We start from the raw sequence: 12,043 nt of genomic DNA on the forward strand, positions 1-12,043 counted from the left end.
TAGAAGAAATAAGCCTGAGGCTTTCTATGCAATATATTTGTTTACACAAGCTAAATGTAAGAAAACACCTCTATAATTAAGTTGAATTTTATTTATTGTGGTTTGCAGTTACATGAGAGAAAGAAAGATGAGACAGCATAGCTAGCCCATGATATCAGCAGTTCATGAATATTTCAGCAGGGTGATTGTATACACACATGGAGCAACATTAGTAAAAGAACAACTCATAAACAATGTGGTTCCAGTTAAAAGTTTGAATTGAGATAATTCATGCATTAAATGCACTTCCCCTTAGACACAGCATAACTTTGTTCCTTTCCAGTTATACATGTAAGACTCCAGTGTCTCAGGAAAGTTCAAGACTCTTTGAATTCATTCTACAGGTCTGAGGGACTTTGTTGCCTACAATAAAACTTCTTGGTGCAGCACTTTGATGACATTAGCCTTGAAACAAAGGTTTAAAATCTGTGACTGGTATTACATTGAATTGATTTATTTTGACTGGAAAACCCTTTTCATCTAATTTGCATTCCATCCAAATGCCATTCTGTCTAGTGTTGAATGAGCCTGATTCCTACTGAGAGCATTTTCCCAAGATTTTTTCTCAAAAGTTAAATGTCCCACTGTTGATCACTGTTGTGTCTATATATGTATCAATCAACCAATGGCTGTTATGGGCTGTAGGCCGTTCTGTCCAGCAGTACACATAATATTAGGAAATTAATCATCTTCTTTCAGCTGGTCCTTTCAGGTGTCACCACAGCAAATCGACTTCCTCCATCGAACCCCATTCTCTGTATCCTCTTCTTTCAAAGCAACTAACTTGATGTTCTCTGTCACTATATCCATAAATCTCATCTTATGTCCTCCTTGAGACCACATACGCTTCCTTTAGGCCACCCGGCAATTCCATCCTTAGGATCATTCTCCCATTATATTCACTATTCCTCCTTTATACATATCCAAAGTCACTTAGTCTGGCCTCTCTGACTTTATCTACAAAATGTCTAACATTTGCTGTCCCTCTGATGAACTCATTCGTAATCCTATCCATCGTTGTTAATTCCAAAGAGAACCCCGAAATTGTCTGCTACCTCCAGCTCTGCTTCCTGTCTTTTATTCAATGCCACAGTCTGTAAACTATGCAGCATTGCTGGTCTCACCACTGTCCTTTACACCATTCCTTTCATTCGGTCTGATACTGTTTTATCACACATTACCCCTGACACTTTTCTCCAACTGTTCCAACCTGATTGCACATGTTTCTTCACCTCTTTTCCACATTCTCCATTGCTCTAGACTGCTGACCCCAAGTAATTACAATTTTCCAACTTCTTAATCTCTATTCCCTGCTGCTTCATGGTTCCACTAGGGTCCCTCTTATTCACACAGGAATTTTGTTTTGCTGTGACTTACATTTATTCCTCTCCTTTCCAGGGCATACCTCCACCTTTTGAGATCTTCCCCCACCCACTTCCTGCTTTCATTAAAGATCACAATATTATCTGCAAACATCATAGTCCATGGATGATCCCGTTCCTTCAACTGTCAGCTTGTCCATCACCATTGCAAACAAGAAGGGGCTCAGTGGGGAGTAATGTAGTCTGACATACTTCTCTGCCATTCTAAACTTCCTCATGGAGTACCATAGTTCCTCCATTGGCACCCTGTTGTATGCTTTCTCTAGATCTACAAAGGAACGGTGCAGCTCCCTCTAACCATCTATGTAATCCATAACATTCTTAAAGCAAATAATGCATCCGTAGTACTTTCTTGGCAGGATGCCGCAATGCTCATTTTTGATCTCGGTCTAGTTTCCACTACTCTTTCCAATTATCCATTGTATCGGTCATCAACTTTATTCTATTGTTACAGCAGTTCTACATATATTTTTAAAAAGGGAACGAGCACAGTTCAGTTCTCCCCCATTCCTCGGGAATCCTATCACTCACAAACTCACTAATCTTGTTGAATGATCCAGTAAGAAAACTCTGATGCTGCCTCCCCTAGACACTTCCTTACCTCTGCAGGTATATCATCAGGACCAACTGCCTTTCTACTCTTCATCCTCTTCAGCACCTTCCTCATTTCCCCTTCACTGATCTCTGGTACTTGTCCACAATGGTCACCTTTTTTACTCTACGTTCTCTTTCAGTTTCCTCATTCATCAGCTCTTCAAAGTACTCTTTCCATCTTCCCATCACTCCTCTAGCACTTGTCAATACATTTCCCTCCCTATCCTTAATGGCTTAAACCTGCAACACATCCTTCCCATCTCTATCTCTGTTTCACCAATCTGTATAAATCATTCTCTCGCTTCTCACTGTCCAATTCTCAGGGTACTGATATGAAATTAATCTAAAGTTTTAATTTGTGGCTAAATTTAATCTATGGCTGATATTTACATTTCAAAGAAAATAAATCAATTTTGTTTGGAGGAAGAATGCTGGAGTTATTCTAACCTGCTCTAAGGTGTCCAACGACATCTGCTAGACTTCCTTTCTTGACCTTGGTAATGAATGCCCCAAGTCTCCCTCGGTCTGTCATCTTGCCCCCAACCACCTAAACAGAGAGAAAATGGAGAGACTTTTTAAGTTGTCTGTGAAAAAATGTCATTGAAATCCTGGCAACATTTATACACAGTGTTGACAAGAACTACATAAAGTCTTCTTATGTATGAATCCCCTAGTCGTTGATCTTAATTATTATTTTGAAGCTTACTTTGAGGCCAAGGAGTGAGTCAGCCTCACGGGGCTTTGCTGATCTTTTGCTAAGTGTAATGCATCCGATTAGACAATCACCGTCTTTAGATGGCTTCCATGTAACAGGATGCTATAGGGCAAAAAAAAAAGATAAGGACATACTGCAATTATGATGGTAACTGTGAAAGGAGATAGAAATAAGTTAACATGCTGTATGTGCTTCTTTCTAGATCACTTTCCTGATGACTCTTTGACTGTTTTCATTCAACCAACCGAAGCTTTGTTCCAGCAAGTTTACCACAAAGCTATAATATGTCTTTATATTTATAAATATCCAAACTAGCAAATATGTTGGTATTTTGTGTGTGTGTGTGTGTGTGTGTGTGTGTGTGTATGAATGTTGTGTATCCCAGTGTTGATTTAATTTGCATTATTCACCAAATGTACATTTTCGAAAAATTCCTTTATATTTATAGAAATGCTTCACAGCTGTGCTAATATTCAAAGTGTGGGCGTCTACAAATGTCAAATTCCAGAAAGAGTGTTTTCTGTAGGTGAAACTTACATGTAAAACAGCTGAGCCATGAACATGACAGTCCCATTCACCTGCACAGAGACACATTTTCCTTCAGTATCATGAGCAACATCCACACATGCTCATGCACACATGCACACAATTGTGAGAGTACACATGATTGTATATGTATATATTTTATACTGAATACAGTTACAATGGCGAAAAGACGGGAGGTAGAGCTAGGGGTTGCGGAGATGAAGATGCAGAGGTTTTCTTTGGGAGTGAACAGGATGGATAGGACCAGGAATGAGTCTATCAGAGGAACAGCACAGCAGATGTTAAATGTTTTGAAGAGAAGGTCAGAGAAGCTGGACTGAGATGGTTCAGCAGGTACAGAGGAGGGATAGTGAATATATTGGTAGACGGATGCAGAAATTGGAGCTGCCAGGCAGGAGGTCTCAAGGAAGACCAAAGAGAAGATTTATGGACGTAGTGAGGGGATATGAAGGTAGTCGGTGTGAGAAAGGAGGATACAGAGAATAGGGTTAGATGGAGAAGGTTGATTCGCTGTGGCGACCCCTGATAGGAAAAGCCGAAAGGAGAAGAACATATATATACACACACACGCATACAAATATAAACATATATATATAGTGGGGAGAACAAGCACTATTGATTTTTTAGCATTTCCCACTGCGAAGCTTGTGGGAAATCATAGGTACTCTTTAACTGTGAGTGATGGAATCTGAAACAAAATCCAGAAAAACACATTGTATGGTTATTCAGTAATTAATTTGCTTGTTCTCCCCACTGTACATATAAATATATATACAAATATATATATATACATATACACATATGTATACATATATATATATATACATACATACATACATACATGAGGTGCCAGGTAAATAGGCAACCATGACTGGACTTTTTTTTCCTGGTGGATCTGGATAGCTGTAATTACTTACGTAACAATAAGCACTAAAGTCATTCTACAATTCTGCTTGCCAAAGTCATAGAAAAAAAAGGATGAAGCCAGAGATGCAAAAAAGGGTACTCTGCACAACGTGGGAGTTCTACATTTCTTTGCGATTCTTTTTTACATTTCTTTGTAAAAAAAAATCCAGATTTTGGAAGAAAACATTTACGGGATCCTCAAGTTTATTTAACTCAGTGGATATTGACAAAATTAAGAACTCAACAAACTGGATTCCTCTTATCTCAGAGAGACACCATAGGTTTCATATATGTTGGCCAGCTTTTTGCTGATGTGCTTATTGGACCTTGGCATCCCATTCAAGGGGCGAAAATGCAAAAATGTACAGTAGCTCCAACAAATTTGTATTGAAGAGAAAGACCATTTAATGAAACTGTTATCTAATTAGTATGGATTGCACATTTCTCTCACTGACCTTTCCCACTCACGCCCTCCATGTCCATGTCCTCACAGCTGGTGAATTCTGGGGTGGATCCACCTTCCTCTTCTGAGCTGCTGATGGACAACTGCCTCTTGTTGAAACTGTGCCTTGTCTTGTATGACTGAAGAGAAGGTGGCTGAGAAGACTCAGCTCGGCTCAAAATATTATCCTCCTTCCTTGGCAAGTCCTCCCCAACTTTGTCCCCCTGTGTTGTACCAATGTTTGAGCCCAACGCTGGAAGCCATGGCCCCCCAGGGGTGTCCCCTGATCGCTCACTCTTTCCATCTGTTTGAAGGCCTCCTTCAACCCTGAAGATTCTGTCAGCTGCGTATGCTTTATGGTTGCCTCGCAGAGTCTTGCTGTGTCCCTCCCTACATTCACCCTTACTCGTCAGAAAATTTCTTGTTTTCATTTCCCCGCTGCCTCCTTCACCTCCACCACCCATACCATCACCTGGCTCAAGTCCAACCTCATTAATGGCAAGGTCACTGTGTCGTCGCTCATGGCGGACCTTAGACATCTTTGCATGCATGCGCATCTCTTGTTCCTCTCTCTGTGGTTTCACTGGGTACCGGGCCAGGTTAGGGTCACTCCGGTAACGGTTTCGGAACTCCTCTTCACAGGATTGGCATTCCATTTTATGACCATTTTCTGGCCACCTTTGATGCAATTCTGAAGAATCCACATGTTCTCCAACATTATTGCCCTGACGGTGGATCTTCTCCTGTTTCTGACCGTCTCCTGCCTGTTTATGTTGTTGGTCCTGGGATACAACCACCTCATCCAGTGATGACTGGGATGGCAACTTCCCACTAAGCCTTGGACTGGTCATTGCTTGGCCATTCTGCTCATGGGGGGAATCCAGCCTTTTCCTAATCGGCAGTGAAATACATAACACCATTAAATTATTGAATCAATGTATGGAGATACAACTGCATAAGCACATTCTCTTTATACAACTGGTTTGGGTTTCTTTGCCTTGTTATATATCAATTTTCCATTTAAAAAAAACATGAAAATACAGGTTCAATTGGAAGAAGTTGAAAGACACTTGAAAAATCCACTACAAATTTACACACACACATACATTTTTTTTTTGTTTTGTTTTTCTCCCCTTTTACCAGTTGTTTTTACTGCAGAAGATTAGCATATGTAACAAACATAAATGCATCTAAGGAGCATTTCTATCTACCTCATCTTGGTTGTTGCAGGGTCACATATATAAAACATCTTACTTTTCTCGTGGGGGTACACTCTGGGAGCGTGAGCTGGGAATGGTGTAAGTTGCCTTGGTAGCATTGAGTCCCATAGACAGCTGTGTCTTGTACACCTTGCTGTTGGTGGCAGAGGGCGAAGCTTGGGACTTGGAGCGCAGCAGCTTCCTATCATTGTGCACTTCACTTTCCAGTGCCAGGTTGTTAATGGAGAGGCCAAGGCTCTCAGACTGAACTATTGTCCCCGAAAACCATTCCCTGGATTTTGTGAGGATCTCCTGCTGCTTACGGCATAGGTTGCAAACCCACATTATCTGCAGGGGGGAGCAATAGTTTGGTTACACGAGGAAAGATAATTTAATGAAAAGAAAATGCTTGACCTATGCCAGAAACACTTATTTATGACTAAATGTACACTGCAAGATAATGCAATTGAAAATGGAACAATCCCTATGGTTAAATACAAGGCTCTTGCCACCATTATTTTTTATTAACAAAGCCTCTACCAGGAAATGGGTATATAAATATGAAAAACATTACTTTGACATGCGCTTGACCTATTTCAAAAATGAATAAATGAAAAAAAAACAAAACAGTGCAACAATGCAACCTGCAACCTGCATTACAACCTGCAACCTGCGTTACAAATAAATAACATTAAATATATACATATATAGTTTTAATGTTACATTTAATGTGTGTATATATATATATATATATATATATATATATATATATATATATATATATCAGAGGGTATGTTTAAAGTGCAGTTGAATCACACTCCTCAGCCCCTTGGAAAGGATAGGAGGGTCCGTCGGGTAGTTGAATCTCAGATTCAGGAGGATCAGTGTGGTTTTAGTCAGGGCCATGGAACACTGGACCAGCTCTATACCCTCAGCGGAGACCCGGCGGATGCATTGGGAGTCTGCCCATCAAGTATCCATATGTTTTGTAGACCTAGAGAGGCATTTGACTGTTTTCCCCCAGGAGTCCGATGGGGACAGTTCCAGGAGTATGGGTTACTCTAAATCCCTTAACAAGGGCCATTCTGTTCTTGTAAGACCGGTGTCAGAGCTTGGTCCATACTCCCAGCTGTAACTGTGATTTGTTTCTAGTGAAGGTAAGACTCCACCAGGGCTGCCCTTTGTCAATGTATCATTTCACAACCTTAATGGACAGAATGTATAGGTACAACCAGGCCATTGAGGGGATTAATCGTTGAATGACCCCAGGTTGGCACTTTTATAGATTATGTGGTTCTACTGGCTTCACCCAATGGTGATCTCTAGCGATCATGGAAGAGTATGGGATGAAAATCAGCACTTCCAAATCCAAGTTCATATCCTCAGCCGGAAAAAGGTGGATTGCCCTCTCTAGTCAGGGATGAGATCCTACCCTAAGTGAAGGAGTGCAAGTTCCTCTTCACGGGTTAAGAAAAACTGGGGCAGGAGATCGAGATGCGCCAAAACAAAATTCTTGAAACAATAAAAACATCTTATAAGTTCTGTGCTAAAGCTTTAGATGTATTTCAAAGTACATAAAATAACTTTAAATTTTACCACTTTTTGTTTTAAAGGAAAAACAGAGTCAATTTAGAATAAAGTTGTTACTTAAGGTGACATTGTGACACATGGAGAAAAAAAAAGTTTCCAAAGTGTCCAGGGTATCAAATAACTTCTGTATGCACTGAATTAATTTTCATCCATCCTTTTGGAAATTTTGATAATTTTGATAAAGGACAAAGTGGGCACCCCTTGTATTTGGCCACTCCTCAGTGCTGAGACTACTCAGAGTTTATTTGATTTCATTTTTTTCCTTCATTTGCAACATGCAGAAACAAGATGTCAATGAGACGAACAATTCTCTAAACTTCATATCTGAGGAGATGAGCATCATGGGGAAGCAAACAAGCGATCCCCAAAGGCCTACTGGAGGAGATTTGTGAGCTGAAGGCTAAAATCAAATTAAAGGACCTAAACATTCAGTTAATGAAAACAAGGCTTAATGAGTTCGAGCAGTATTCCCAAGATGATGACCTTGTATTCACCAGGCTGGAGATCAAACATCTCAGCTGTGCCAAAGTTGCTTGCCCAGCTGGTGACCAACAAGGTGAGAATGTACCACCTTCGGAGCTGCACAATTTTTCAATTAATTCCCCATGGGGAAGTTCGCTCTCTGCAATTAACCTATCATGGATGAACCATGAGCAGTAGGTCGCCGTCCACCAGCGCCAGGGGGACAGTTAGGGGTTCAGTGTAATGCTCAACAACACTTTGACAGACTTGGAGGAGCCGGGAATTGAACCATTCCTGACGAGTAAATGACTGACATTGAGAGTCAACAAAACTCAGTCTAACACTCTCTTCCACATAGGAATAACAAAACAAAATCCATAATTGTTGTTGGACAAGGAATGGGAAAGTGTACACACAGCAAAATGCACCACCACGGCAAGCTAAGGCAGTTGTGGTAAGAAACACTTGGATCAAATGAAAAGCGATTTGCAGTGAAAATTGATCAGGTATGAAGTATTATTTTTTTAAATTAATGTTGTCACTTGAGAAAGTTTTTTTCAAGACCTTAATATATCGAACATGGAATCTATCATTTTGAAAATTTTGCAGATCCAGCAAATCATGTTTTCAACTGAGTCACTGACTCTTGCAAATATTTTACTAATAAACAGCTATATGACACTATTGAACGCAAGACATTTTCGTTAACACACTTCACATTTCTGTAGAAGTCTACCTTACAACTTTATTGAAATCAATTAATATTTGGGCGGGTTGAAAAGTACATTTAAGTTAATGCAGCCTCAGGGTTAATTGCAGAGACAGAAGTGGAAAGGCAAAAGTCTGGGACTGAGAATAGGGATTTTGAATATTGGGACTATGACAGGAAAAGGTAGAGAGTTGGTCGACATGATGAAGAGTAGGAAAGTGGATATACTGTGTGTCCAGGGGACCAGGTGGAAAGGTAGTGATGTACTATCATGTACTATCATGGTACTGACAAGAAGAGAAATGGAGTAGGAGTTATCTTTAAGGACGAGTTTGTTTGGAACATTCTGGAGATTAAAAGAACGTCAGATAGACTTATGAGTCTGAAACTGGAAATTGAAGGTGTGATGCTTAATGTATTAGTGGCTATGCCCCTCCGGTGGGATGTGAGTTTGAAGAGAAGGAGAAGTTCTGGAATGAGTTAGGTGAAGTGATGCAGAATATCCCCCAAAGATGAGAGTAGTAATTGGTGCAAACTTCAATGGACATGTTTGTGAAGGCAATAGAGGGTGCAAAGAAGGGATGGGCAGATTTGGTATACAGGATAGGAACGCAGAGGGACAGGTGGTGGTAGATTTTGCAAAAGGATAGAAATAGCTGTAGTGAACACCTTTTTCCAGATAAGACAGGAACATAGGGTAATATAAGAGCGGAGGTAGGAGCACACAGGTAGACTACATCTTGTATAGAAGAGGTAACCTGAATGAGATCAGTGACTGCAAAGTAGTTGTAGGTGAGAGTGTAGCCAGACAGTAAAAGATGCTGGTTTGTAGGATGACTCTGGTGACAAGGAAGGTCAAGAGGTCAAAGGCAGAGCAGAAGACAAAGTGGTGGAAGCTGAAAAGGGAGGAGTGTTGTTTGGTTTTCAGGGAGGAGTTGAGAAAGACTCTGGGTGGTCAGGGAAAGCTTCCAGATGATTAGACAACTACAGGTAATGTTATCAGGGAGACAGGTAGGAAAGTATTTGATGTGAGAACAGACAGGAGTACAGGGCGATATAGCGTAAGGTAAAGCTAGAGGTAGAAAAGGCTAAACAAAGGGCATAGAATTACTTGTATGTTTGGTTGGACAATAAGGAGGGAGAGAATGATCTATACAGGTAGGCGAAACAGAGAGATAAAGATGGAAAGGATGTACAACATATCTAGGTGATTAAGGATAGAGAGGGAAATGTATTGACAGATGCTCGAAGAGTGATGGGAAGATAGAAAGAGTACTCTGAAGAGCTGATGAATGTGGAAAATGAAAGAGAGGTGAGGGTAGAAGAGGTGACTATTGTAGACCACAAAGTAGCACAGGTTAGTAAAAGTGAAGTGAGAAAGGCATTGAAGAGGATGAAGAATGGAAAGGCAGTAGGCCCTGATGATATACCTGTGGAGGTGTGGAAGTGAGAAGATACCTGAAGAATGGGGACAAAGTGTGATTGTGCCCATTTTTAAGAATAAGGGGGATGTGCAGAATTGCGGCAACTATAGAGGGATAAAGTTGATGAGCCATACAATGAAGTTATGGGAAAGAGTAGTGGAAACTAGACTGAGAGCAGAAGTCAGCATTTGTGAACAGCAGTATGGCTTCATGCCTAGAGAGAGTACTACAGATGCAGTATTTGCTTTGAGAATCCTACTAGAGAAGTACAAAGAAGGCCGCCAAAAGGAGCTGCATTGTGTTTTTGTAGACCTAAAAAAGGCATATGACAGGGTGCCAAGAGACGAGCTCTGGTATTGTATGAGGAAGTCTGGAGCGGCAGAGAAGTATGTTAGACTGGTGCAAGACATATAAGCTAGCTGTGAAACAATGGTGCGGTGTGCTGAAGGGGTAAAAGAAAAGTTCAAGGTGGAGGTGGCACTCCATCAGGGATCACCTCTTAGGCCCTTTCTTGTTTGCAGTGGTGATGGACAGCCTGAGGTCAGACAGGAATCTCCATGGACCATGATGGTTGCAGATGACATTGTGATCTGTAGTAAGAGCAGAGAACATGAAGAGACAAATCTAGAGAGGTGGAAGTATGCGCTGGAAAGGAGAGGAATGAAAGTTAGTTGCAGCAAGACAGGGTATATGTATGTTAATGAGAGTAACTCGGTTGGAACGGTGAGGCTATAGGGAGTGGAGATTAAGAAGTTGGAGAATTTCAGGTACTTAGGGTCAATAGTCCAGACCAACGGAGAGTGTGGAAAAAAGGTGAAGAGATGGGTTCAAGCAGGTTGGAATTGGTGGAGAAAAGTGTCAGGGGTACTATGTGATAGAAGACTATCAGCCAGAATGAAAGGAAAGGTGTACAAGACAGTGGTGAGACCAGTGATGCTGTATTGCCTAGAGACAGTTACATTGACCAAAAGACAGGAGGTAGAGCTAGAGGTTGCAGAGATGAAGATGTTGAGGTTCTCTTTGGGAGCGACAAGGATGGATAGGATCAAGAATGAGTCTATCAGAGGAACAGCGCACGTTAGATGTTTAGGAGAGAAGGTCAGAGAAGCCAGGCTGAGATGGTTCAGTCATGTACAGAGGAGGGATAGTGAATATATTGGTAGACGGATGCTGGAATTGGAGCTACCAGGCAAGAGGTCTCTCGGAAGACCAAAGGGAAGATTTATGGACGTAGTGAGAGAGGATATGAAGGTAGTTGGTGAGAGAGAGGAGGATACAGAGAATAAGGTTAGATGGAGAAAGTTGATTCACTGAAGGGAAAAGCCGAAAGGGGAAGAAGAAAGGTAAATTTAAGTTAATAGCTTTATATGTGACATAGCTTAAAGGGGAATATACTGACTTGTATATTAATAGTTATGATGTGGTGGCACCAGAGGAACTGTTTGTCAAAAAATAGAAATGAATTGAACTGAGCAGGGGTCAGGGCTGAGGTGCCATTTAAGTGTATAGTGTAATGTGTGGCTGCTGTTTTTTGTTTGGAAGTGCTTGAATTAAACTGAGACTCAGCAATATGCTTGTTTGTCTCATTGTAATGACTTTTTCATTGGTTACCTTGGTGTTTGACAATGCCACTTGGTACAGAGCAGTTTCTTGAGGTGCGCCTGCAATTTTTGCAGCCGCTGTCAAACTGCCAGTATTTTGACAGCTCAATCCAGCCCAGTAGTTTCAATGCATCAAGGTGTATTTCAACATCCACAAAATAAGCTGTGATGTGATAAGATGACCATTGGTCATTTGCAACAGAGTTGCTTCAGCTGATCCAGCTGTGTGATGATTGGGTTCGTCCCCAATCATGAATTTCTGTACCAAAATATAGGGTTCAAGTTGTAACTGGCACACTTAAAATTACAAGTAGCAAGAAATAGGTCAACCAATACTGACCTGCAGCAAGTTTGCACCACCAAAAGTCTGAAACAATAAAATTTAAGTGACAGATTCCTCATAAGTTAAAAGATTGTTGTCTATAAAGATAGAG

The 12,043-nt window shown here is 40.9% G+C and overlaps 1 protein-coding gene across 3 annotated transcripts in view; it reads right to left on the reverse strand.

Moving 5' to 3' along the window:
- The window catches only part of rims1b (regulating synaptic membrane exocytosis 1b), a 51,271-nt gene that overhangs the window by 20,097 nt on the left and 19,131 nt on the right, over positions 1-12,043 (reverse strand). For all 3 annotated transcript variants that reach the window (XM_086176743.1, XM_086176742.1, XM_086176741.1), the window contains exons 3-7: positions 5,879-6,171; positions 4,638-5,515; positions 3,268-3,308; positions 2,722-2,832; positions 2,463-2,562 (exon numbers count right to left, since the gene is read on the reverse strand). In XM_086176743.1, coding sequence (XP_086032869.1) covers positions 2,463-2,562; positions 2,722-2,832; positions 3,268-3,308; positions 4,638-5,515; positions 5,879-6,171 — 1,423 coding nt within the window. The remainder of the gene's footprint in view (positions 1-2,462; positions 2,563-2,721; positions 2,833-3,267; positions 3,309-4,637; positions 5,516-5,878; positions 6,172-12,043) is intronic.

The sequence above is a fragment of the Fistularia commersonii genome, chromosome 29 (genome assembly GCF_037954325.1).
Source record: "Fistularia commersonii isolate RoL2024-O1a breed Wild chromosome 29, RoL_Fcom_v1.0, whole genome shotgun sequence".
NCBI classification, from domain to species: domain Eukaryota; kingdom Metazoa; phylum Chordata; class Actinopteri; order Syngnathiformes; family Fistulariidae; genus Fistularia; species Fistularia commersonii.